This window comes from Anas platyrhynchos, chromosome 27 (genome assembly GCF_047663525.1).
Source record: "Anas platyrhynchos isolate ZD024472 breed Pekin duck chromosome 27, IASCAAS_PekinDuck_T2T, whole genome shotgun sequence".
Taxonomy (NCBI): Eukaryota; Metazoa; Chordata; class Aves; order Anseriformes; family Anatidae; genus Anas; species Anas platyrhynchos.
In genome coordinates this window covers 3,663,854-3,689,699 of record NC_092613.1, presented here as the reverse complement: position 1 = coordinate 3,689,699, position 25,846 = coordinate 3,663,854, and the positions used below count along the sequence as shown (strand labels likewise).

General features: G+C 40.2%; 1 protein-coding gene and 1 non-coding gene across 5 annotated transcripts in view; both read right to left on the bottom strand.

The window, feature by feature from the left end:
- Positions 1–219: 219 nt before the first annotated feature.
- Positions 220–25,846, bottom strand: part of CEPT1 (choline/ethanolamine phosphotransferase 1) — a 31,864-nt gene continuing 6,237 nt past the window's right edge. For 3 of the 4 annotated variants that reach the window (XM_072028419.1, XM_005026804.6, XM_027445050.3), the window contains exons 3-9: positions 24,894–25,041; positions 23,770–23,911; positions 9,249–9,333; positions 4,465–4,596; positions 3,432–3,590; positions 2,014–2,139; positions 220–1,023 (exon numbers count right to left, since the gene is read on the bottom strand). In XM_072028419.1, the coding sequence (XP_071884520.1) occupies positions 904–1,023; positions 2,014–2,139; positions 3,432–3,590; positions 4,465–4,596; positions 9,249–9,333; positions 23,770–23,911; positions 24,894–25,041 (912 nt within the window). In that variant the 3' untranslated portion in view covers positions 220–903. Of the gene's footprint in view, positions 1,024–2,013; positions 2,140–3,431; positions 3,591–4,464; positions 4,597–9,248; positions 9,334–16,406; positions 16,492–23,769; positions 23,912–24,893; positions 25,042–25,846 lie in introns of all 4 variants that reach the window. The other variant, XM_027445052.3, reaches the window with a different exon arrangement.
- Positions 22,103–22,174, bottom strand: TRNAE-UUC (transfer RNA glutamic acid (anticodon UUC)). The gene has a single exon. It is a non-coding gene; the product is annotated as a tRNA-Glu (tRNA).

The window sequence follows — 25,846 nt, the reverse complement described above, 5'->3', positions numbered from 1 at the left end:
AACAGTGCTTTCTAAAAAGCAAGCAGGATTGTACTTCACTAGTTTAAGTACTTCACCCAAGAGGACAGAGCAACACACACATCTGAAGACAACTGTTGCTCTCAGAATTCTTATTTATTAAGAGCAGAAAGGAAATTTCGCTTAAGTTTTATACATAAAAAAGTAAACAGTAAAATCTTCTTTTTAAAGTCCTTCCACTGAAGAAAATTGAGAAATAAGTTGTCTTTTAGATAACGTTTATTTAAAAAAATAAAATTAATTGACAAAGATACCACACTATTTTGCATGCCGGTCATCCCTTCTAATTGCAGAACCCTGTTCAACATAATCTTCAGCAAGAAACTGCTTTCATCAGCAATTCTTAAGCAAATGAACCACATCAGCCTGGACTCAAACCTTGACAGCTGCTTCAGCTACACAAGCTAGTGCGATATCTGTTGTTACCAGCTCAGGTCTTTAGTAAATGAATTTCAAGTGGACACTAAACAAGTATTTCACTAAGAGATGATGAAATATTAAAATTAAAAGCAAGTCATATTGCAGCTGTAATTATACTACATTAGAAACTTCAGTTGTTGGGGATCCATTCACCATATATAGATTATTTTGTAATCAAGGTAATTACAAAGAGAGCATTACTCCCTGCATGCTTTCCTGGACTTGGAACCAACAGAGTTGACTACATGTAGAGTTGACTAGGGTGTACTTGGAATTCACTCTCTCAGGCAGGAGACTAGTTAAGGAGTGTTACTGATAACAAAGAATAAAAGTTATACAACATTGATTATTATAAATTATTTTGTTCTTATCCTCTTTTTGCCTTAGTCTCCTACACATCTTGACATCTGTTCATGTAGAAAACCAACTCTTTTCTTGTTTTTCCTTACGGTGACTCCCCATTTATTAATGGTGATTAGAATGCATTGAGGAGGACTTGATTCGGAATACGTGGATGTGCAGATGGGCAGCAATCTGATTGCAAACACTGACGCAGTATCGAAGCAAATCAAAAAGAGAAAAGATCTGCCAAAGGAAAAGGTACACATTTAGATCTATGCTTTCAAGACAGCGTAACACTATTTGTTTGCTTCAGAAAAAAGCACTGGGGTCTTTTCAAGAGCTGGATCTCAAACTCTGTAGGAATAAACAATCATTGTAGGCAGTTTCTAAAGATGCTAGACTATCTTCCAGCTTTATAAAATACAGACTAACTCTACAGTCTGAGAGGGGAAAAGTTACAGTAGCTAAACAGATACTGAAATGCCCCATTAACTCCAAATGGGGATAACTATACATGAGCTGCCAATTTTACTAAAAGATTAACCCTGCATTTTGGTAGATACATTGAGTGCTTGATAAGCACATACAAGTTTAATGTTACGATATTTTCCCTACTGTGTGCTACTGGTAATGACAGATGTACATGCCTGGTGACATGATGATGGGGAATGGGCTAAAGTTGCACCAGTGAGGTTTAGGTTGGCTATTAAGAACTTCTTTACTGAAAGGGTTGTTAGGCATTGGAATGGGTTGCCCAGGGAAGTGGTGGAGTCACCATCCCTGGAGGTCTTTAAAAGACATTTAGAGCTTAGTGATATGGTTTAGTGGAGGACTTGTTAGTGTTAGGTCAGAGGTTGGACTAGGTGATCTCGGAGGTCTCTTCCAACCTCGGCCATTCTGTGATTCCATGAAGAGATGAAAGCACAGCCATCCTTGCACCACACATGATATATTCCCTTGCTAACAGTGCATCAACACAGATTTTCAAAATATCCTATTCTAAGCTCTGAATATTTTCTACATTGCTCTAACACCATTTAAACTATTCAACAAGCAAACCCTGTTTACCTCTGTTTGCATAACGATACTTAAAAATCAACTCATTAAAGCAGGTTCCCAGTCCCATCATCCTCAAGATGAGTCAGCTCGGCTCAACCAACACAAACAGAATTTAGGAGAGAACACACAAATGCTTGCAGTGATTACTGGCAAACATAGTGAGTCCACACTTACCAAGGCAATCCAGAGTACAATATACTCATCAATAAAGCTGTTAAAATACTGGTCCAGAAACAATAGTGCTGGGCCTATGAAAGCTGTGTCCTGCAGATACATTTCACTTTTGGTCATATGTGCAACCTGCATTTAAAAAAAAAAAAAAGGCAGGTTAAAAAATAAACATCCTCCAGCCAAGGTAAAATGGTTTCAAAAATGCACAAAGCCAGAAAAGTTACAGTTCAAACCACATTACTGTAATATTAGCAAATATTTAGGTAAAGTGGCAGCAGCAATACTATTTTAGCCATGGAAGTCTACAGCTAAGCGAGATGCAAGGTTTGGAGAAGTTTCCTTTCATTCAGAACAAAACATAGCTATAAAAAAAAAAAAAAAATAACTTTTCCAGCAAACAACTTCTTCCTTTGCCAGAAACAAAACAGTAAAATGGAAATAGGGTGGTAAATTTTAGGTTTAGCTCAGCCTGGAAATAAAATTTCTCAACTACAAGATCTTCAAAACCAGAGATAATCGGTGCCCATCTCACTCCACCTATTAATTTCTGTCCTGCAAGGATAACCACCTTTCTGATTATCTTTGCAGGACAAATCAATAAGTGCAGAGAGACGAGCACAAAAAGAGCAAGGCTTTTTATGATCAACTGCATTCTTCACACTTTCCCCAACATGCACACCTACACCCTGTGCAAAGGCTGTCCTACACCACATCCTCACTTCTACCAGCACAGCTGTTGGTGTAAATGCATAATACACTAGTCTTGGTTAGCAATAACCTTTTCTTCCATTGTGAGTTACACCCAACACTGACTCAGTTCATGTGGCAACACAGGGTATGCCCATGCATCTGAGATGCTGTGTGGCAGTGGTTGCTTAATCCCTCATTCACTCTGTTCAACAGGGGCTCCTATGTTCCCCAGTACATCCCTATAAATGATTTTTAACCGTTAATTCTCTCAAATTGGAGAGGTTAAACCCTGAGCAACTGTTTCAAACTTCAGTTCTGTCCCTTTCTCTCCTTTCCCCAACAAACTTCCCTCCCTTCTGCACGTGCATCTGGGGAGGGTTTCAGCCAGCTCTGTTCCAGTCCTGCTCATTGCCGATGGGCACAAACACACTGCAGAATTGCAAATGAACAGCTGGGAAAGGGGAAGAAATATCTCAGGCAACCGAAAGCTGTATGGGCACTGACTGTATAACCACTGCATCAGCTTGACATTTACCTCTTCAGTTTCAAATGGAAGACAGACTCACATTCCATTCCCTGCACCTCCAAGCTACTGAAGTAAGCGTCAAATATTGTATCACTTCACCACACAAAATATGTGCAAGTTAGTTGATGGAATAACCAGGAAACTTTAAAAGCTACAAGAAGTTTTACTGTAATAGCTAGGAACTCCAGGGTTCTGGGGTACTTACCACTAGTTTGTTTGTTATCTTAGCAGATACAAAACCAAAAGTAAGTATATATAAGCAGGGGTGCCTTTCAAAGAGCTGCACAGCAGATTTCTTGTAGATCATTGCAGCTAGTGCGATTACTGACCCAATATGAAGAAAAGGTGAAAGGACACTCGTTCCCTACAGTGAGATAAAGTTAAAGAATTAGGTTGACAAAACATGCATGTTGCCAAGAAACCCCAGTAAGCCGAACATTCATGTGGTATACAGACAGGTTTTGTTTTTTGTTTTTAACTAAAAGACACGTTAAAAACATGTCTTTCCACATACTAGTAATAACAGGAACAAAATGCGGTAAAACTTAAAACAGGCACAAGCTGACAATGTGGTTGAACCTTTCTTGTGCTGGGCAACAAAACAAGGTTTTTAGCCAGCAAGAACTGCACAGGTCTGACACTTGCCACACAGGCAACAGTGGATGCTGTTAGCAAGCAACAGGAGACAATACTTCTATCTTTTTCTGTGCCAGCTAGAAAGCAACAAAAACAGCCTTCTAAGAAGCTGGTATAGAATGGCTTTTTGGAAAACTCCTTGGACTTCAAAATCAATTTCCCGTAGTAGCAGAAGGTGCAGATACCTCTAATCATATATAATATATATATTTACAAGTAATATATTACAGATGTTCTAGAATGAGCAAAGCCATAGCCAGTCTTCTTGAACAACTTCCTTCTGCACTTGACTTCTGTGAACTCTGTGGGAGTATGTATTCACATAACCTGTTTTATATGAGTAATTGAAAAGTAAATATCAAAACACTAAAGCATTTTAATCGCTCAGTTTTAAAACTCTTGACTTCTAAAACAACTATTCTTATGCAGACAATATTAACCTTTTCCCCCATACCATCACGGAACTGAACAGAAAATATTTCACAAATTGAACAGAAAATATTTCACACATTGGAGTTATGTCAAATAACAACTGAAGTCATGGCTGGAAAGCCACACAGAGTGCTACAGAAGAACTAAAAGCAGCAGAACTAAGTACTCACTGCTATAGTGGATCCGTTTTTGCCAACTCCACCTGTGAAGATTACACCAAAGTAGTTTGTACAGGAGAAGAACGTTCCTGCGACAGTACAGAGAGCCGGGAATATTTTCACCTGAATATTCAGTATTGGAATCTTTAATGGAAGAGATGAAACAAGTTAAAAGATGCACAAGTAAACTAAAGCAGGGTTTAGTACTTCTAGCGTACTCAAGCACTCCACTTTCCAACACCACATTTGATTTTCTTTCTCTGCTACACAGAGATTGAAATTTTTATAAAGCACAGAAAAATATGTATTTTTCCAATAATACTTCCATAAAGCTTCCCACATAGTTCTTTTCAGGCAACTAAAGGTGAGTCCCACTATCAAAAGCAAAGAACTGGTAGAAACTAAAAGCTCCCTAGCTTATAATTCATCTATCAAGAGAAATGCATCAGTAATCTTTTCTGAAACTGGCTGGAAAACTCACAGCTACCACCCAAGATCACTTGGGCAAAGCAAGAGGCATCGGAGATGATTAAACAAAGACCATTAAGAAACTGGATTCTACCTTACAGGCAAGACAAGGGGAACAAACAGATCAGACAAGTCATCTTGGAGTCAAGCAAGCTATTGGGTTGCTAAAGATAAAAAAAAAAAAAAAAAGAGCACAGTCAGATCTGAAAGGCAATCGTTTTCTTCATGTAACAGCAGTCTTGTGAGCAGAACAGGGGAAACCAGAAATGAAGAAAAAGTTCAACATAAGCCACAGCAAGCACGTTATGGAAGCAGGTGCTGAGACAGAGCTACCTAACAAAGGTTTTCCAGCTTCTGTCTATGCAACCACTGAAAGTCGTCTTCTTCTCAGGCTCTAAATTGAGGATCTGCAGTTGTAGCCCTCAACTGAATGAGCACAATCAGCTCCCAAGCAACACGTCTAACTACAGCCCAAATGAGGTTAGGTTGTTTTTATTTTACTTCAGTTACACTCAGTGTAGCTTTTCGTAGATAAAGATTACTATTTTTCTATTTTTAATCATCTTCTGCTGTGCTTAAAAGCTTTCTCTCTTGATCTTCTCAGGAATATGCCTGGCACAAGAGGCAGAGCCAGCGTTAACTCTTGGTGCCTTGCTTTGGGGCAGCCTCCAGATGAGCACCCAGCCCACTCCTCCAGATCACCGCCAACTTCCAGCTGGACAGCGTGGTTTCATGACACTCCAGCATATTTCACCCTTGCTTAGGCCAAATATTCAGTATGGGATCAAAAGAAAAGCATCGAAGAAAGAATAACTATTAAGCAAAAGACAGAGGTCCAAGCTGTGGCAATCTAACCGAAATAATCCATGAATGTTACAAGGCACAGCACTTCTGAAGGTCTCACCTCCGTCTGATAAAGGAAGGCACTTAAGGAATGGGGTGAATTTGCTCATCTACAGGAAAAGGAAGGCAGTCATGAGCCTCATACAGCAATCAGGAGATTAAAGTTGAGGTTTTTCAAAGAAAAAGGGATTCGTTGGGGGAAAAGGTGTCTCCAAACTACTACTAACACAGCTGAGACTGATGCTCAGGAGAGGCAGAAGGATGAGCCCATACTGCTATAACATCCAGTTTTGCTAGTTACACCTTAACATATTTTTGTTCCATGACAGTTGCATCATTGACAGGTATTATTTCTGCCAGGTAAGTGCAGTCTAAGTAAAAGGAAACAAAGCTACATACAAATATTTGGCAACAGCAGGTCACGGGAGAATTATAAAAATGCAGTGCCTACTAAATTGCCTTGTGTACAAAACAGAAGCAGCAAGGGCAAGGAAACAGCATGGAAAAAACTGAGCAGAGGGAGGGATGGAGTCGTGCTCAGAAATTATCTTACATGCTGGCATTGCAAGCCCCTGGCTTTTTTAATAAGAGGACACCATAGGACAAACAACAGGACCTCCTTGTCTGGCATTCCATCGTTACCATCACTACTGTCCATGCAATCATTCTGATTTCACTGGTAATTATATGAGCTTCATCAGAAGTCAGAAGCAGGCAGAACTTCACAAGACGACATCCACAATGCAGGAAAGCATCACAAACCAGGTCTTCTACAGACAAGTTATGTTCTCTGTTAAATCCTTTGGAGTTGAAGAGAAATGCTACATTGCACAGAAAGCCTTTGAAACAGGGCATATGCCCTGATTTAGCAAGCACACCAAATTTTGACTGGAAAAAACCACGCGTGTTAATAAAAACAAGCAGCAGCAGGCAAAAAATAGATTAAAGAACGCTTGCTACAGAATGGATTAAAGTAAAACATCCAACAGAAAAATGAATTTGAGGCCTCTAAACTCCTTCTTGATTCTTCTAGATGCCATCAAAGTTTTCTGTAACACATGAATGGATTTAAAAAAAAAGGATAACAGAGCAAGAGCACATCTGGGCTTAGGGAAGCAGCAGTGACAAGCAGATAGGAGAGCACACATCCACACAGTGGCACTTTCTTGGTTAGCTCAGTCAGACACCACAGCCAGCTGTGCAATCACTGCCTCCTGCTGCTCCTTCACACAAAGCTGGGCTCCAGCTGCAGTTGAGCTGTAGGCATGTGTGCTTCAGTCACATCTGCAAGAGGAACAACTCAGTGGGGAAAAATCAAGCTTGCTGTATAGTTGTGAAGTTTGTATTAAGTCGTGGAATAAAGCTAAAGCAATTGCAGCACTTTTCTCACTTCAAATGAGGAAGAAACCCTTCATTTAATCAATGCATCAAAGAAGCTGCACCAAAGCTTGCTCGCTTTGCTCACATTTTACAAGTGAGGATCTCAGCTGCAGCACTACTCACCATCCACTGAAATTACCAAGCTCCAGGAGCCTTGCAAAACAGCATTTTAACACACTTTAAAGAAAACCTACACTGACAAAGAAGGAAGCCAGTACAGGTATCCACTATTTCACAGAGGAAAAAAGAAAGCTAATGAAAGCAACAATTGACAAAATACACAATTTTGCATTCAGCAAATTCAATTTTTTTTTTTCATGTTAGTATTAGAAAGTGGAATGTTTGAGTATACAAGTTTTATTCCATTAATTTCCCCCAAATAGAAACAAATCAATAATACCAAACCACCAATTTTGCTGTCACAGGAAACATTAAAGGAATACAGGCACTTTTTTCTGATATATTTTGCTCTGTAAGTAATAAAGTGTTTTATTTCTGTGAATAAAAACAAAAATCAAGTTGAATGAAAAAGGAAAAATCTTAATTGTCATAGGAAACTTGATGAAGTTTGTTCTCTAGAGAAATGCCTCCATAAAACCAACACTAGACTTCAAAATATTTTAATCATTTGGGAATTTACTTAGCCAAATGCTGCTACAACACAGAACTTCAAATATATTAAGATTTTACTGAAAAATGTTTAATAGCACAAGGGAACAATTATTAAGCTCTTGCACAAACTTCATCCTGAACTGAATTGTGCCAGAGCTTACTGTTGCAGCAATTTTTTTCCCCCTCCTCTTTTTAAAAAAGGGAAAAAAGGAAAGTAACAGCATGAATTGGGAAATCCCTTTTTGTGGTGCCTAACAATAGCTGTGTGGATGTTGGCCACACTGATCTCTTTGGAAGAGTTTGGCACCAATAAGCCAACTCGCAATCTTGTTTTTTAAGAGATAATTCTATCCAGACATACTCTTAAGGCAGGATGCACTTTGCAGCTTAGTTTGTGTGGGTAGGAGAATGTTGGTGGTTTTCAATGTTTTTTGTTGTGTTTAACCTGAAAGTACAACATGTAGCAAAATTGAGGTAACCAAGGTTAGCTTCTTATTCTAGATATTTTCTACAGCATTAGAGGGTTTGTTTCTCTAGTTTTATGAAGCAGATTAGAAATTCAGTGATTTGGGGGTGACAAGGTTCAGTAATTTTTGACCATCTCTTGGTTTTATTCTTTTACTGCAAATCAAGATTTCTTTATCCACCTTAAGAACTGGGTTCATCAAGTACACAAACAAGATTAATACTCAGGAAGCTTTCCAGGAAATGAATCATTTAGAAGCTATTTCTCAACTTCTGTTTTGTTTGTGATATATGTACAAAATGTATGTACATACATACTTTATCTCGGTAATGCTGTATTCAAATGCCCAGTGGGGCTTCATGAGTGCTAATATAACAATATATAAAATATGACAACGTTTAAGACAACATCAACTTGCAACAGCATATAAGCTGCCAGCTGATTTAGCCAGGTGAGCCTCTACAAAGTCCACAGGATCTCTAGCTTCCTTGATCTGAATGATCCTTAAAAGAGCCACATGGCTATTTGTTTTTTGTTTTTTTTTTTTTCCCCCCTCCTCCGTAAGAGCTGACTAGCACGCTCAAGCTGAATTATCTCCTGATGGTTACACCAACTGCTTGCTCTCCAAGAATCTCCCCCATACCAGCAATCCAATTTAGTATTCTTCTGTTCCCGATTTAGCTTGCTGCATGAATTCATTCAAGTTTTGGCCAGCTCACTCAAAGGAGGCTGGACGTCAGTGAAGGTATATTAAGTTTGTAAATGTTTGATAACTTTCTACCTGCAAAATAACACAAGATTTAGAATAATAGTTTGTTTGAACAGCTCCGGGAAAACCAGAATGCATGGTTATTGCCATTTGCTCCATTCTCAAAAGTATGTATTTACTATGAGGAAAAGTAAGACCCTTCCCTCATAAGTGAAACCATGCTACTGGAGGCAGGTAGTTCTTCCAGGTACATACTAGATTATTAAAAAAGGATAAATTAATTTAAAAAGGATAAAATAAGAACATGAACAAAATTACCAGAGATTGCCAAAAAGGCGGTCCTCCAATCACTGCCAGTAAATGCATGATTATTATGAAGATTTGCACTTCAGTCACATCAATTCTGATTAGGTACAAAAAGCCAAGAAAAGCAGAATTATTCAAAGCAATTTCAAGTCAATTATTTGCAAGCTTGGCAGCTCTCCTCTATCATGCACAGTACAAAAACTTGAAAACACAAGGAAAATAGAAGACATCAATACTTTGGAAAGCAAAAATATATTTTAGTTTTCTTGTTAAAAAGTAAGAGCCATGCTGTGCTATACTTTTTTCATTTTGTTTTTTTTAATTTCACAATGCAATAAAAATCCATTTTATCAAAAGGAACTGTTGGAACTTTTTACCTGGCCATTGTCAGTCACAGGAATAAGTGTTCAGTTTTAACCTTGCCCACCAAAACAAATTGATTCCAGATTGTAAAATTCATTTAATATTTTTAGTCATTATTAAATTCCCTATATTTATTTTTAAATGAATGTTCTGTCCGAAAAGCATCAAGCTTGAAAACAAAACATGAATTCCTGAAGACCTGATGCACATGTAAACTGTACAATCAGCTGCATTGCTAGAGATTACACACTTCAGTATCCAGCATGCAGCAAGAAGAGAAACCACTTCTGGTTTTAGCATAGCCAGTATCTCTTGTAGAAGGGCAGGAAGGAAAGGCTTATAGAAAAGACAGATTTTAAGGCATTGTTTAAAAGATCATACCAAGTCTGAGATAGCAAGAAGGAAAAGCAAGGCCACATGAGTCAATTCCAGAAACAGGAGTCAAAGGAAAAACATAAAATACAATGAGGATGGACACGTGGGTGTTTATCAAGCTATGTAATATTGTCTCATGCTGGAATACTGCATCAAAAATAATCCTTTGGGCCAACAGGAAATACTTCTGCACATACATTAGCTCTAATCACACAGTTCTACCTAAAAGACTCAAAATCACTTGTGAATGCATGCTTAGCTCTTTTAAGGGTACTGTTGAAATTGGTAACAGCTGCATAGGCTGAGAGTGAAAAGTTTTTTGTTTTTTTTATGTTTGTTTTAAAAGAGCAACAAGACCACATAAGCAAGTTTAATATCATGCCTGTGTGGATGATAGAGAGGTCTACAGCCTTTGTTCCAGCTTTGGAGCAGATCCTGTCACATGAAGATCTCCCAGCCTGGCTAAAACACATCTTTGTTGCAGCAGCAGCGCGCTATGCACACAGGAAATGCCCAGGAAGGACCAAGCCAGACTGAGCATATAGCAGGGTAGAGTTTGGTCAAAGCAAAAGGTAGAGAATATGCCAATAAAACATCGGATTTCCATGCTAATTCTAAAACCAATAAAACATCGGATTTCCATGCTAATTCTAAAACCTGGGAGGAAGCAATTTGCAACTAATGTGTTTGCGTGTCCAACCAAGGAAGGGCTGAAGAAGCTCAGTCAACCTGCACAGGTTAAACATGAAGCTGTTTCACTACTTCTGGCAATGACCTTAGATGAAAATAAAGCAACTGAGAAAGCTCAGACAAACAGTGGCTAGTAATTAGTGTACATAATTCAAGTTTGCAGCTTTCCTTGGACATTAAAACAGGTTTCTTTTGACTGCAGTCAGTGTAAATGAAGTACGGTCACGCATTAGAAAACATCTCAGATTACAGAGGATGAGGTCTTCCGAAGGAACTCTTAACCAAAACGGGGAGCCAGACCAAATCTGCAGAAGCAGCTCCTGAATTCAGGTTAGGGAGACAGCCCTGCCTTGCTTAGACACAGCCATGGCACAACCTTCACTCCACCGCCCTTAGGTCTGCCCCTCTCCAGCTCAAATAAAAATAGCTAGAAAGGGTTCAGCAATGAACTACAAGCCTGTTTGGTTAAAAAGTCCTCTCTGGCTTGCAGTAAGAATCTCATATTGCAGAACAAATGAGTTTTAACTTCAATTCTACATAAAGAGATAATTTTTAGCACTAGACGCCTCCTTCAGACAGAAGGCAAAGATACAAGAATCACTCAAGCTACCTCTACGAACAGTCACGAGTGTTTAAAGTGCAAGTTCTTAATGTTGAGGGTGACAAGTGACTGTGAACATCTTACCTAAAGGGGATTCTCTTATCACCTATACTAATTAAAATCACTACTGGATGACTTTTTAGAGGATACACTGTATCAATGGAGTACAAGCCTGATACTGGAATTACCCAGTTAATTATTATTAATTATTTATTTATTTTTACAGAATACCGCTGCCAGATGGCCAATACCTAGAAACCTCCAAATAGAGGAATCCAGCTGGGCAACTCCTGGAAACTCGACCACAAAATGGAACAACATTAGGAAACTGGAGCTGGGTAAAAAGGGAAAGGAGCCATGCTGTTCCTCTACTCATGTAACTAGGATTCATGCCGTAGATGCACGAAGTGAAAGCAATCCAGGCTGCTTTTAAGAGGTGCAGTCCTCCTGACATCTCCAAAGGCCAGCCACTTTCTCCCCCAAAACCCAGCTGCCCAGGTCTGCTTTCCCCTTTGTGCCAGCCCTAAGGTCTCACACACACCATTGACTGGGTCAGGAAATTGGCTCAGCTAAAGTGACCCAGCCAAAAAAAGAAAAAGGACAGAGTCCCTACCCCAGTTTCTAGCATATCAGCTTTCCTTATGCATAGTGGGTGGCCCCAGGAATGACGCAAGCAGTGCAGAGGGCAGGGGAAGGTCTGCACGGCCTCTCTTGGCAGCAGGACTGCACGCTGGGGTAGAGCACACGCACAGCTCCAACTACAAGGGAGAATAAGTGGGAATGAGTTCAGGCTTCTGAATGTAATGCAAGTGGCCTGCTACTGTTCATAAAAGCTTTAAATGTATCACAGTAGTAAAACAAATTGAAAGAAAACACTCTGCAATTTAAACTAAAGCAACAATGTTTTTTGTCAAGAAAGCTACTGAGAAAAGGCAACGCACAGCACTGCCTGGAAAACATGAGCAAATGCCAGGCAATCTGGAGGACATTCATTCCTAGACCTTAATGATTAACCTGTATTTATGAATTGCTTCAAGATAAAATGTGCCACTAAAAACCGTCCATAAACTGCCTCAGTCATCATATTGTTTTTAAGCTCTGGTAGAACTGGAAAGGTACCTAAAAGCGACAAGACAAAAGCTGTGCAGCAGGAAAAGCTGCTTGAACATAGACTAAAGCCCTTCTGAACTACCCATGCTGACCTTTTGAGTAAAACATATATGTAGTCTGCTTTGAGGGTTAGGGAAATTATCTGCAAAGCAGGGGGGTGAACAATTCCTGCCTAAGTATTCCGTAAATAGAGCCTTTTTATTTTTAGGCAAAGTTCTGTTGCACGTTGAAGTGCCTCTTCCTATGATAAAGACTGCAGAAAGTGTGAGATTGAGTTGTGGATTATTTATTGACCAACAGCAGAACAATATTTTAGCTTGAAAGTAAAAAGATAGGTGACATACCACAAGGAGAAAAAGAAGCTTTTGGCAATCAAAACCGGGGAAAAATCCTTGCACACTGCAGACCTGCAATACTATCACTGCAGCTGGGCAGATGGATGCCCCCAGTAGCCCCGTGCCATACACAGGCTGCAGGAAAGCAGAAATATTTCAAAGCAAGAAGGGAATCAGACAGTTCAACGTCTGACTCATTTTTCTCCTTGCATTTGTATTTTACTTGTTTAAATGCTACAGTGGATATCCTAAGAAAAGCAAATGGAAAAAGCAAGCAGCCTAAGTTCTGCAGCTCAAGTAAGGGGGTTCCTAAAGCCTCTGAACTGGGATATCCTCATCAGTCACTTGGGCCACACTCCCCCTAACCTGACAGCTTTTTGTCTGATGTGCCTTGATGAACTGACTCATGGCAGCACTGCCCAAACAGTTTATGTTGCTAGGATGATGCAGAGACATATCATAGCAGAGCCCTAATACCTATGAAGTGAGGAAAATGAAAGACGTTTCCTTGAGACATGCCCACACTACAACAGATGGATGTAAAGTTACTGCAACAGTTCCTCAACGCACACAAAGCAGTCTAATTCCAAAGACCACCTTTTCAAATAAACCAAGGGCCTTTTTCATCTTCTATAAAATAAACAGAAGACCCTAAACCAGGCTTTTAAAAATCAGCAGGAACATCCAGGCAAAGAACAAAGATCAGACACTGAAGCTATAACCAGACTCAGTAGTTTAACACAAACTCAAGATGCCTAGACAGAACATTTAACTGCAAGCCTGGGAAAACCATTGAAAGTGACCTGAAAAACACTGATTCCACAGCAAACTGATGTTAAGAAGGAACAACAAACAGCACCTCTGCAGAGCAGAGGACAGCAGGGACTAAGTCAAGCAATATCAACAATGGCAGCAGGTATCAGTGAGAACTAAAAGATTGTAAGTGAGAACACCCAAGTGTTTCAATTCAGATAAAGTCAAAAGCATGAAGTTGTGCATTTTTAAATGCACTTTTCATCCCTTGCTGCCTGTCTGCCCACATTCATTAAGATAGCAGGATGTAGCAGCATGCCTCTGTAGCTGCAGAAGGCGTTCTCCAACTCCTGCAGTGAGACTGCAATGAGTTTACCAGAAGTTGCAATGCATTTTACTTGTTAATCTGTCCTTCCCTGTCAGGCCAAACATAAATGTGGGTTACTTCTGTTTTCTATCATAACAGAAGATTATCAAGAATGCAATTATTTTAATATTTTCTGTAACAGGCTGAGTATTTGCCAGGTCCATCCATTCATCTTCAGCTCCCTCATTTGTGAATCCACTAGACGTAACATATGTCATGCTGAACTGTAGTATCACAGTTATAACTGCCCACTTCTGGTTCACAAAAAACACCTAAGTGTGAGGTAAAACATTACAAGCACTGAAGGATGACATTGCAGAGCTGCAAGAGGTAGGTATGCAGAGCTGAGGCTCTTCAGAGATCTGCAGCATGCTCACACTCAAATACAGCAAGTCTGTTCTAACATAATTCCCAAAGTCTTTGAGGTTTTTCCTGCTTAAAAAGCTAGGTGATAGTCTCAATAAGTTTATCCAAAGGCTAATAAAAACATAAGCAAACCTCATGAACAGTTTTCAGGATTTTGCTCCTTGATTAATTAAAACATGCTGGGTACCAAGGTTTGAAAAATACAAGGTTAATCTATGGTGCTAGAATCAGAACCTATTCACTTCGTATTTTGCCAGGTCATGTAGGCTGTATTATTAGACTTTTTCATTAAAACTAACTGCCACACGGAACAGCTCAGATGAAAAACTGTGTGAATATGTATTTCCTGTAGCTTGCTATGTTTCTGAGATGGATAACACTGAAACAAAATCTGTACCACTGACCTCAAGCTGTAAGATAATTATGATGCTTTCTGTGTTCCAGGCAAGTTACTTGGAAGCAGCATCATCTTTATTTATTAGTTAAGACTAAAAATAGAGATGCCAGAAGGCATCTGAAGCTACATATGCAAGAATTTAAGAAGATGATTAAATCTATTCTGTAATTCAGTATGCTTAATAACTGTCTAAAATTAGTGTGCCTGAGGGAAATTGTCACAAGCAAACCCTTAGCACACTGTTGCTGGAGTATAAGTGACACAACACCCTGCCTGGCTCATCCGCTACACTCACCAGTTCCACCAACCGCTGTATTTATTTGTGAAACATTTCTTCTTTCAAGGCAAAGTCATTCTTTCTGAAGAGACCACAGATGGAGTCTAGCATTTGAGATCTCGATCAGTTCCAGGTCACCTGTGGGAAAAGTTAGAACTCTCCCCGCTCCCTGCATTAGGCAGGGATTTATTGCCATCCATTTAAATTGATTCAATTTCATTACAGAATTTGAATTGCTTCCTCCCGCGTAACTATCATACAACTGGTGACCTTGGAAATCTCCACATCTTTTGAAACTTAGGAAAAAATATTTTCCTAAATGACTTCTCAGGCATGGTCATAATGCTGTTATCATAACAGGATAAAAATCCCAATTAAACTTCCTTCAAGTTATTAGTCACTAGATTGCCATTCCCTGAAACTAAGCATTTCCAGCCTTTCACAGACTGTCAAAGTATTCAAAAGTGATGTCACCCATCTGACCCTTCGGAGCACACCCAACTGACCCTGCACCTGAGGTGTCAGACATGACGCACACTGAATTGCCAGGTTTTTGCTTTTGGTGGATTTAAAGTAGAGCTGGTAATTAAAGACTCTTTAATAGCATCTTGGAAGCAGAGATGGTGATGAAACCCTGCACGGGGAAGACAGCATAAAAAATAAACAGTTTTATTTAAAACCTGCGGCAATTCTGAGAAGGCTATTAAAAACTCATCCTTTTATCCCTGAATATTTCAAAGAAACCTCCTGGCTAGTAATCCAGGAAGCACGAGAAATTTCAAGGAACTTAACTCACTGGTAACTGTACCATTTCAGCGGGGAGGCAGGGGGACCACCTGTGTATACCATATTAAACAAAGCCGAAATAAGGAACAGAAAGTTCTTTTGAAGAGTAGCAACCAAGAACAGAGAAGGGCACAGTTAGCACAGCCATAAGGAGAAGCATTTCTCAAAATCCAGACAGCCAGGAAATGAAGTTACTTAGCAAGGAGGCTACAAGCACAGTTGAGAGACTGGACTATGAGGATGAAGTGGTATCGTTCAAAACAGGCATTTTTAACCAGTAACTGGCAACTTTCAATTACTGCACAGCACACAACTCCCTCAACTAGCCAAACAAGTCTTTTTTTCCTGTGGAAAGGAATTTAAATAGAAGTCTGTATAGCTTTAAGAAGTAGTTCCAACACAATTTTACACCCACGCACATAAAGCTGCTTCCACAGCCCTCATTGTCTTTTAGGTGAAGCCAGAACTGTGACAACACAGTAAAGCTTAAAGCAAGCTCTTCTGCTTCGCAGGCAGTTTTGTTTTGTTTTCAAGTAAAAACATGATGCTTCCAAAAAAAATCATTTCCAGTTAGATTGGATTTTTACTGCTCATTCATACTTTGTAAACATTTTTTCCCTTCGTATTAAAGCACTTGTGAAATACCCTTAGAAAGATGCTCTCATATCCCAGTTACTATGTGCATGACAAAGGTGCTGTCGCTGCTTAGTCCATGCCATTTGTGCTGGGTAGCATTAACGTTCGCTTTACCGTGTAGTTCCAGAACCAGGGCCCCAGAGTTCCTGTGAGAAGCTGGATTGCTATCGTACAGAGCATAGACTCTGTAACATCAAATCTACATGCAAGGGAAAGAAACATTTCAAAACATTTTCCTGAGCACTTCAGCTAAGTGAACCCATCAGAGCAGATTTTCATTCATGTTGTAAAATAAGATCCAGAAAAATACAAAGCAGCATTACAACAGTCACTGTTGATAAAGTTTGAAGGGTGAGAGGAAGGGAATGAGCAACCTCAGAGTGAGTGTATTAATTTAAAATATTGTAACCCACGTAGTGTTTTACAGACTCAAAACTCCATTCAGAGATGATACAATTTACAGTTTTACAGTTCTACTCCAACACATGGGCAAACTCAATCATTACTGTATGGATGAGAAAATAAATTCCCTGCTTCACATCACAACAAATAAAACAATTCAAGACCTCACTCCCTATCCCATGCTCAAATGACACTGAATACATGTATTTTTCATATATGAAAATATTTTCATATTTTTCAAAGCAGAAGCAGGGACTGCAGCATCTCCAGTTCACCACCTGAGGGAGAGCCAAGCCCTTCCCCTCCCTGCTTGTGCAACTCCTTGGCTTCTCAGCAAATAATGCCGAAGATGCCAAATGAGCTCTAGATCCCCGTTCAGTGGTAACTGAACTGTTCTGTACACATTTATTTTCCACCCCTGACAAAGAGATGAAAAATAAGCTCTAGCCAGCTGAGCTACAGCCATCATAAATAATCCTTATGGTACACTACAGATTTATAGCATTTTAGAACTCAAGTATTTTGAGAGACTATCAAATTAATTACATCAAACCATCCAATCAGAAAACATTTCAGCAATAACAACTTCAGTCATAACAGGTCTTTTTCAGGGCAGTGCTTATCAAAGTTCATTAGAACAAAAACATGCAGCCTGCCATCAAGTTACATGCCAATTGACTAGCAAGGTACATCAGAGAAACAAAGTTCACTAATTGCGCTGTCAGAGCTTAACAAAAGCAGTATCTTGTGCAGTCCCATGCCTGAATCTCCATGTGATAATCATTTTCTGTTTAATTATAACAGAACATAATATAGGATATGCTTAGAAAAATATTTCTTATTTTAGGAAATACAGGAAGAGAGTTACACATACAACACAGCTAACTGGTACTTTCAGACAACTGCAGTTTCTTTTCTTTTTCTCCCTACGTTACTTAAGAGAGATTTCCAGATTAGATGTGGCTTTTTCTCTAAACATTATCTGGGAAAGCTCAAAAAGGGACCATCGACCTTGGCATGTGCTTAACTCTACTTAGATGTTGGCAGCGACAAGTCTTTTGTATGCTGTCTGCTTTGCTAGGTTCCCTTGACAAGCTGGTAAGAGCTTGTAAGAGCCAATTAACACACAACTGATTAGTCATACATAGGGAATATACACTTGTCAGTGTTGATTTATTGAGCATATTCAATGTGCAATTTTTAAAAGGTCCTGTTTGATTAAACAAGCCATTCGACTTCACAATTCCTACCCTGAATCAAGTTTCAAAGTCTAGAGACAGAACGGTGAACTGAACGGATTTAATTCAAAGCTAAGAGATTTCCCAAGAAAGTGAACCAACCAAGAACAACAGGGAACAGATACTTATGCTGTAGATTGCTCCAAAATCAAGTCAATCAGTATTAATACAGCCTTTTTAATACTGGGTAAAACTAATGGGGGGAAGCATTTATGTACCCTCCTCTTCCCCAACATACAAGATTCCTTGAGATAGCCCTGAACAAAGCAGACAAGAAAAACGCTCATGCCTCATCAGAAAATAGAACTTATGAGGCTAGGAAACTTGATGGGCTACAGTTATAATTAAATACTCCGCACAGCAGCACTCTGGTCTGAGAAGTGATGATTCTCCCAGCTGTCCTATCCATTTCTGAGTGTGCAAGTGGGATTACTCAGGCTGGGCAACGAACTACAAATCTCAGCATCAGACTAAAGATTGCTTTCTTAAGGGAAGCACTACACCAAGAAAAGAATGTTCATCATCACAGCACGAGAGAAAAAGGCTAGAAGTCACATGCTAGAATTCCAAATGCTTAGTTTTTAAAGGGTGGTATGGAGTTTAATCTTAACCCATTTCAATCTAGCATTTTCACTTGGACGTAATGAAATATAAAATCAAGCGAACTGTAAAGAAGAAATAAAAGCTTAAGTGTATTAAAACTAATGCCAGCTCAGGAAGTTCATCTTTAGGTAAAATAAAATGAAAAGTGAGCCCAAAGCTTTTCAACCCTCCCCTTCTGTAATACACTTTGACACGTCAGTTTTTCCTTTTGCCACTTGTTAATGTAGAATAAAAGCCGTGCTGTTCAAATAACAAAGTGAAGACAATGGTTATAATGCTGGAAATCAGTTTCACAGAGCAACAAGGCTGCTTCAATGGTAAGGGCAGAAAATCAGCATCAGCATCTCAGCTCTTAACTGCTTGGTTCCTGATTTATAACACTGTGAAGGGATTTGTGACAGGGAAAGGAAGAGGAAGAAGAGGATAGTGATGTGGAAAACCACCCTCACCATTAACTGCAGCCCTCAGGAATTTAAACTGTATGATCATGCTGCAGCAAGGCACTTATGCATATTTATGACACACAGAGCACTAGTGAAAGGCTGCCACAAATGGCAATGAGTAACTGAAGTACACAGAAGGCTGGCTGCAAGCAGCAAACGCCACCTACCACAACTGTACTTCAACACATACTTCCCGCAAGCATAGAGAAACAAAGTCCTCCCTGACATCAAGACCGAGCTTCAAACTCCCCTATGCAAATAACAAGTGTTGTTGTTCTTCAAGAACTGTTGGCAAAACTCAAAATTGCACGCACTGAGCACACACTGATGATGGCAATTACTGCCTTATCTCCTGGAATCCCAATATCCTGGAACCGTTCCCTACAGCAAGTACTCCATGTGCTAAGTAAGCTTCCTTGGCTTGGAAGGCTTCCATCTCTGTATTTTGACATTTGGTGTGAATTGTCTATCTGGGACAACACACTAGCTCCTTCTCTAACTGCTATAAAGAAGGTTTGATTTTAGTATTTCCTAAAATACGGCCTTATTTACTAGTCTCTCCCATCTACCTCAGTGGTAGTACTGACAGGAGGGCTCAGATTAACCAATTCAATCTTCCTCCCTTCTGAAACCATCCTGTTATCAAGTGGGCTTTTACAAGTGCTGCAGCGTCACTGAAGAAGAATGTTCCCCCAAGTTCTCCAACATTCCTCATTAATGGCTGTTTCATTAGACAGCTTGAATTCTTCTGCTTTCTCTAGGGATTGTTATTCAAGCAGCGAAGTAACATTTTTAACTTGTCAGTTCTATGAAAGCTAGTAAGAACTGTTCCTTCCTCTCAGTGTTTACTGGTAAGTCTTTATGGGCATTAGTTTCTAAGGATGTTTCATCTCGTTGTTTGTATATATAACATCTACTATTGCCAGCTTTCCATATTTCAGTTAAGAAAGGTTGGGGTAAGTCAGATAACCCACAGGAGAAATGCTGGAAGTGACGGTGCAGCAGCACCCTCTGACGGGTGCCCACTGGGTTTTTACAATATGATTTTTAGCTTTGCCCAGCCCAGCATGGCCAAGCATACAAGGCCCTCACCTGTCCTTCTGTGCCATGAGCTGTTGTTCATGCCCCTTACGGCAGCAATTGAGGTGCGTGCAGTGCAGAACCTGGCTCAGCTCTGACGGAGCCTGATAGCTCCTGCTTCACTTCCAACTACCATGGATTTGAGGCAGCTGCTGCAGTCAGACTGTCTGTGCACTGACAAGGTTAAATGCAGAACTGAACCTGTGTAACTGACATCTCCTAATACATTTCTTAAAGCCAGAGCAATGAGCAGCTGCAGAACAGAATCCAAGCAACATTAACGCTGGGTCGAGAAGAACCGGAGCCAGTAAGCAAAACAGGGCTCCAGATAATGGCATGCAAATTCCTTTCAAGGTTTGTGAACAATATCCCTGAATGCTCTTGATTTTGGCATGATGTTCCTAAAATATGAGAACTAGTTCTACCTTGACACATGGCAGTGCAATTGGACTTACCAGTTTGATTTTTGTGCAAAAATGCACTTTTTCCAAACCAGAGATGCCCCAGTTATGCTGCACCATTCAAGACTAAGCCTGAAACAAAACTCATTCTGTATTGTGCACAGCTAGTCCACAATCCAGATAAACCAGCTACTGTGCTGAAAAACAGGACAGGAAAAGCAAATGCTTGGACTGCTTCAGAACTCAATATTCTCCTGCATTCCCAAACCACTGTTTTATTTCTTCAAGAGTACAGCACACTCCTGCTCCTTCATGAGCCCATTCCCAGGTGAGATGAGATGCCTGCTTTTCAGCAAGGCTTCCACTTAACTCTATCCGGGCTGCGTCCTAATCCCTTTGCACTGCTGATGTTACTGCGGTGACTTTTACTGTTACCTACCCAGTTTGTTTTAAGAAAAAAAACAACTTCCTTACAGTGGATTTTTACACAATGCTGACCTCTAGCTATTTTTTGAGTTATTTAACCAATTCAAATTGCTCTTCGAAAAACGCATCAGCTGCCAAGATCTAATAAAAGTATAATCATCATTTAAAGATGGAGACAGACCGCTGGGAACAAGCCTAGAGCAGTCCAGGGCAGCCCTGATGCTGTTAGTAGGAAGAAAAAGAACCAGAGTAGTTGGTGTATTCAGTAATTGGGCACAATTAAACTCATGGTTTTCCTGCTCCACCTGCAATACTCTCTAGGAATTTAGCTGAAGCAATCCCATTTTCTCCTCCTTCAGGGTGAACACTCCTGCTTTACAGATGGACTTTTTCAGTAAACCAAGCCAATTATATACTTAACTGTTGAATAGCATTTAAGGAATGAAATACTAACCTGTCTTCATCAGCCTGCTGCTGTGTTGAGCCATTTATGGCTTGCCTACTGAGTTGATCTCTAATTAAAGACAGTTTCTCAGTTACTACTTAGGATACACAGATGGGAGCAAGTCACTGTGCACTAAGACCTTTGCAGCCCCTTTCAACAGCTGTCTCTGATTCCACTTACTCAGGAGCAAGAATGCCTAAGCCTGCGTTTACCTGTGGATAGAAACACAGAATCGTTAAGGTTGGAAGAGACCTCCAAGATCACCTGGGTCCAACTGTCCCCCTACCACCAATGTCACCCACTAAACCATGTCCCCAAGCACCAGCCCCAACCTCTCCTGGAGCCCCCCCAGGGACGGGGACTCCCCCACCTCCCTGGGCAACCCGTCCCAACGCCTGCCTGCTCTGTCTGAGCAGAAATGGCTCCTCATTGCCCACCTCAACCTCCCCTGGCACAACTCCAGGCCGTTCCCTCTGCTCCTGTCCCTGGTTATCTGTGAGCAGAGTACAAGGGGACCATCACCTCCCTGGCCCTGCTGGCTGCACTGTTCCTGACACAAGCCAGGATGCTGTTGGCCTTCTTGGCCACCTGGGCACACTGCTGGCTCATGTTCAGGTGAGCACTGACCAACACCCCCAGGTCCTTTTCCTCTGCACAGCTTTCCAGCCACCCTGCAGTGCTGCGTGGGGTTGTTGTGACCAAAGCACAGGACCCGGCACTGAGCCATGTTGAATCTCATCCTGTTGGCCTCTGCCCATCAAAAAAAACTCTTTTCCCTGACCGGGAATCGAACCCGGGCCACGGCGGTGAAAGCGCCGAATCCTAACCACTAGACCACCAGGGAGGGATAGGATGCACACATCAAGCCCTGGCAGGGTAGGTACAATACTGATGCATTTCCAGTTTTACATCTGGGGAGGTGGAAGTTTCAGAAAAAAATCATACCAAAGTGAGAAGTGGTTAACAGGATCTCAGATCTAATCTCAGATTTTCTTGCCACAGAAATGAACGTCAGCTTGTGGCAGTCTTAACCTTATGACACTGTGCAAATGAAGAAACAGATGTGTTTACAACATTATCTGTTATCTGAAATAATGATACATATTTGTGTGTTTATTGCCTTCTCTACATATCAATGGATCATCAGGTTTTCATAATATACAGCCATGCAGAACACAGGATTCGGTGTCTCCAAATATAAAGATTCCTCACAAAATCTAAGAACAAACATTACAGTGAACACAAGGAGCAATGCACCCATTTGTCTAGAGCACAAAGACAAATCAGGTAGACTTGCTGCTTGCATCTGTACAGTCAAGCACATGCCAAGTTTTTTTTTCCTGTTTTCAGTCAAAAAACAAGAACTTTCATTATCAGGGCCCCATAATGTTGAAAAGGAGCTAAAACGCATTCAGTATTGAGAGCTCCATTACAGCATAAAAGAAAAAAAGCCTAAAAACATACAGGTTATGAGTCAGATGTCATCAAGATCTAAGTATCAGAAACTATTGACTGAAACTACTCTGCTTTGGTACAGTCAGAATTAGAACAGCAGTTTAGAAATAAGCTTCTCAAGAGAATCTGTATTAGTATTCTGCCAATAAGAGCTGCTACAGACTAGATGTCCGTAACTGAGCTGTTTTAGCAGTATCTGAGATATGAATAACTCAGTAACAGACTAAGTAAACAGTGCACATTGTAGCATTGTTTCAAAATCCCACACTAGGAGCAAATTTCAGAAGTTTTCAGATGCAAATTCATTCTGCAGCTTGTTAACTGGAAATATATTTATTAGATTACATGACACAAGTGCAGAGGTAGAACAAACGTATGCTTCTGCATGAAGCTTGGTGAATCCCACAGCTCACCGAGTCCTTGGGAGCTGTTTGCCCACCTACCTTCATGCACAAGCAAATGAGACTTTGGCTGTTGACTTTCTAGGCATCGCATTTCTGCACCATTATTAACAGAACCAATCTTTACTAAAACAGACTCAGATTTTCAACTTTCAGCCACAATGTCAATTAATACACTGTATTTAAGAGTTATGCTTAACAGCAAAGATTAACTATACATCATCAAAAGTCAAGGAAGATCAAGAGAGAGATAGTTAAGTCAGTTTGCCACCATCTGACAAAGGCAGCCAAATATCGGGGCTGAAGCCCCATGTATTTTCCCCTATTTAGGTTTAAATCACATCATGAGCTCTTAACGTGGAAAAAAGAAACTTTACCACTCCTAGAACAAGCTAAGGAACATTCAGTATTAACTGTGCATTCAACAGCTATTGAATAATGCAATAATAGGTAATAACTATTACAAGCTTTAAGCACATAAACAGTTTACTACCACTCTAAACAATCTGAACTACAGTCACAAAGAGGAATTAGACAGAAAAGCCATTTAACTTTCAGTTTTATTTTCAGCCAAGGTACTTACATGCCAAAACGCAGCGTTCCAGAGACGTACGTCTGCCAGTGCGCGCAGTAAAACATGAACGTTCCAGCAAAACAACAAAAGAACATCCAGTCAGGGTTCGTTCCCAGCTGCACAGCAATACAAGTTCCCAAAACCACAAAGACTGCAGAAGAAAATCAGTCACATGGTAAAAACATAAAGTGTGTATGTGTGTAAAGATCCTTACCAAAAGCAAATCTAACAAAGGACCCAGACAGGAGCAACAGCGCGCAGGTATCCTGATGAGTTTTACTTCATAGACATTTATAAGAGTTGATCACTTCCATTGAAAATACAGACTGTAAAGAGCATATTAGAAGTCTTATCGGTTTTCAGAAGTCCTCAATTTCAGGGTTTCTAAGTCTCTTATATTTTCACTGAAGTTAATGAGATTAGACATCAACAGACTTGAGCAATTTATGCAGTTGGAGCCTGTGGACAGTTTGGGGGTTTTCTCTTGTATCCAAGGTTTGCTGAACGTGTTTTTCCCCATTTTCTGAAGTTTTATGCCACTAAGAAAATCCAAGGTTTACCACTTAAGATTTGTAAGGTATCTATGCATTTGTACTTATTTTAACACGCAACTTTGATAAAATACTAATAGAAATATAATTCATAAGAGCTCTCAGTTATTTAAATTCTAAAGCATCCGATCATTCTTTTGCAACGGGATTAAACTTCAGGCTGGCCCAATGAACTCTACCTACCTAGAAAGGAACTGATCTGACCGACACTAATCAAACTCAGACTTCTACTGTCCCATTGCTCAGGCTCCATACGTGCAATTGTTCTGTATAAATTAGATCTAAATTAATATAGAAGAGCACTTTAGCTTTTTTTTTTTCAGTAAATTTTCAGAACCAAGACTGATAAAGCATACACAAAAAATTGCTGGCTCAGACTGAATAAGTCACATGCTTAATTTTCAGCATAACACAAGAGAAGGCATTCAGTTGATCTATCGAAAGAAAGTTGATTGAGAAGCTAAACCACCAGAAACATCAGTGGTCCACTTCTTCAGTAAAGGAACATTTTCTTCTATTCCAGATTTGACCCCCTGAAATAGAGTCACTTAATCCTCAATACTTAAGTAAAAATGACAATACCTGTGGAAAGCGAATCACAGCCATGATCAAAAAGCTCTCCTAACGGAGTACTGCTATTTGTCCTTCTTGCTTGTTTCCCATCTATAGCATCCAGAGACTGGTAAATGAAAAGGCCACATGCACAGGCAATGTATGCCCAGGGAGGTGCCTAAGAAAGAAATTATCAGTGAGGGTAAAAGACAGTTTAAAGTTAAACTTAATCCTTCTGGTTTAAAACACCTTAAACTCATTTTACAGCTTTGCATTTGCACACAATTTCTTACCTAGAAATCTACCAAGTCGCATGCATGGGCCTTCCAGTAGCTGGCCCGTGCAGGGGCAGGCAGAGGGGGTTATGGCATGTGAAATGTTAATAAAACAGAAGTTACAGCTCAGATTAACAGGTATAGTGCATATTCTAAAGCAGGAAACCGCTCTGTACATCTGAAAAAGACAGAACTGCATATGCAAAGCGGGGCACAATTAAGCTCTTGTCTAGTTTCTATTTCCTGTAGAGGAATTTGTAAGTTGTTTTGAGTGAGGTAGAGATTTGCATGCTTTCTTAGCCCCCAAAACATGCAGCTGCCTCACAAACGCTGAGCTCATCTTCACAAGACCTCAACAAGGTGTCACGTCCCAAAACACTGCCAAATACAGGGCATTACCAGGCTGCAGAGGTATTTGAGAGCTACGTGACCGTGTAGTGCTCAAATTGTTAGACTTCAAGTTGAGCCACCGTGTTTCCTGAGACCTGTAAAGCTTCAGGGCTCCCTAGCGCAGCACCTCTACTACCAAGTATTTTATTTTTGACTACCACACATCAGCAGCTTTACCAAATCCATGTTAATAACTCTTAATACCCATATCATGTCTAGCAATTGTTACATCTGCTGAAGAAAGCAAGGTATCAAATCCCTGCTAGACCAAAGCCTACAAATCAAGCTTTTTGCTGTTCCAAGCATTCACCACCACCA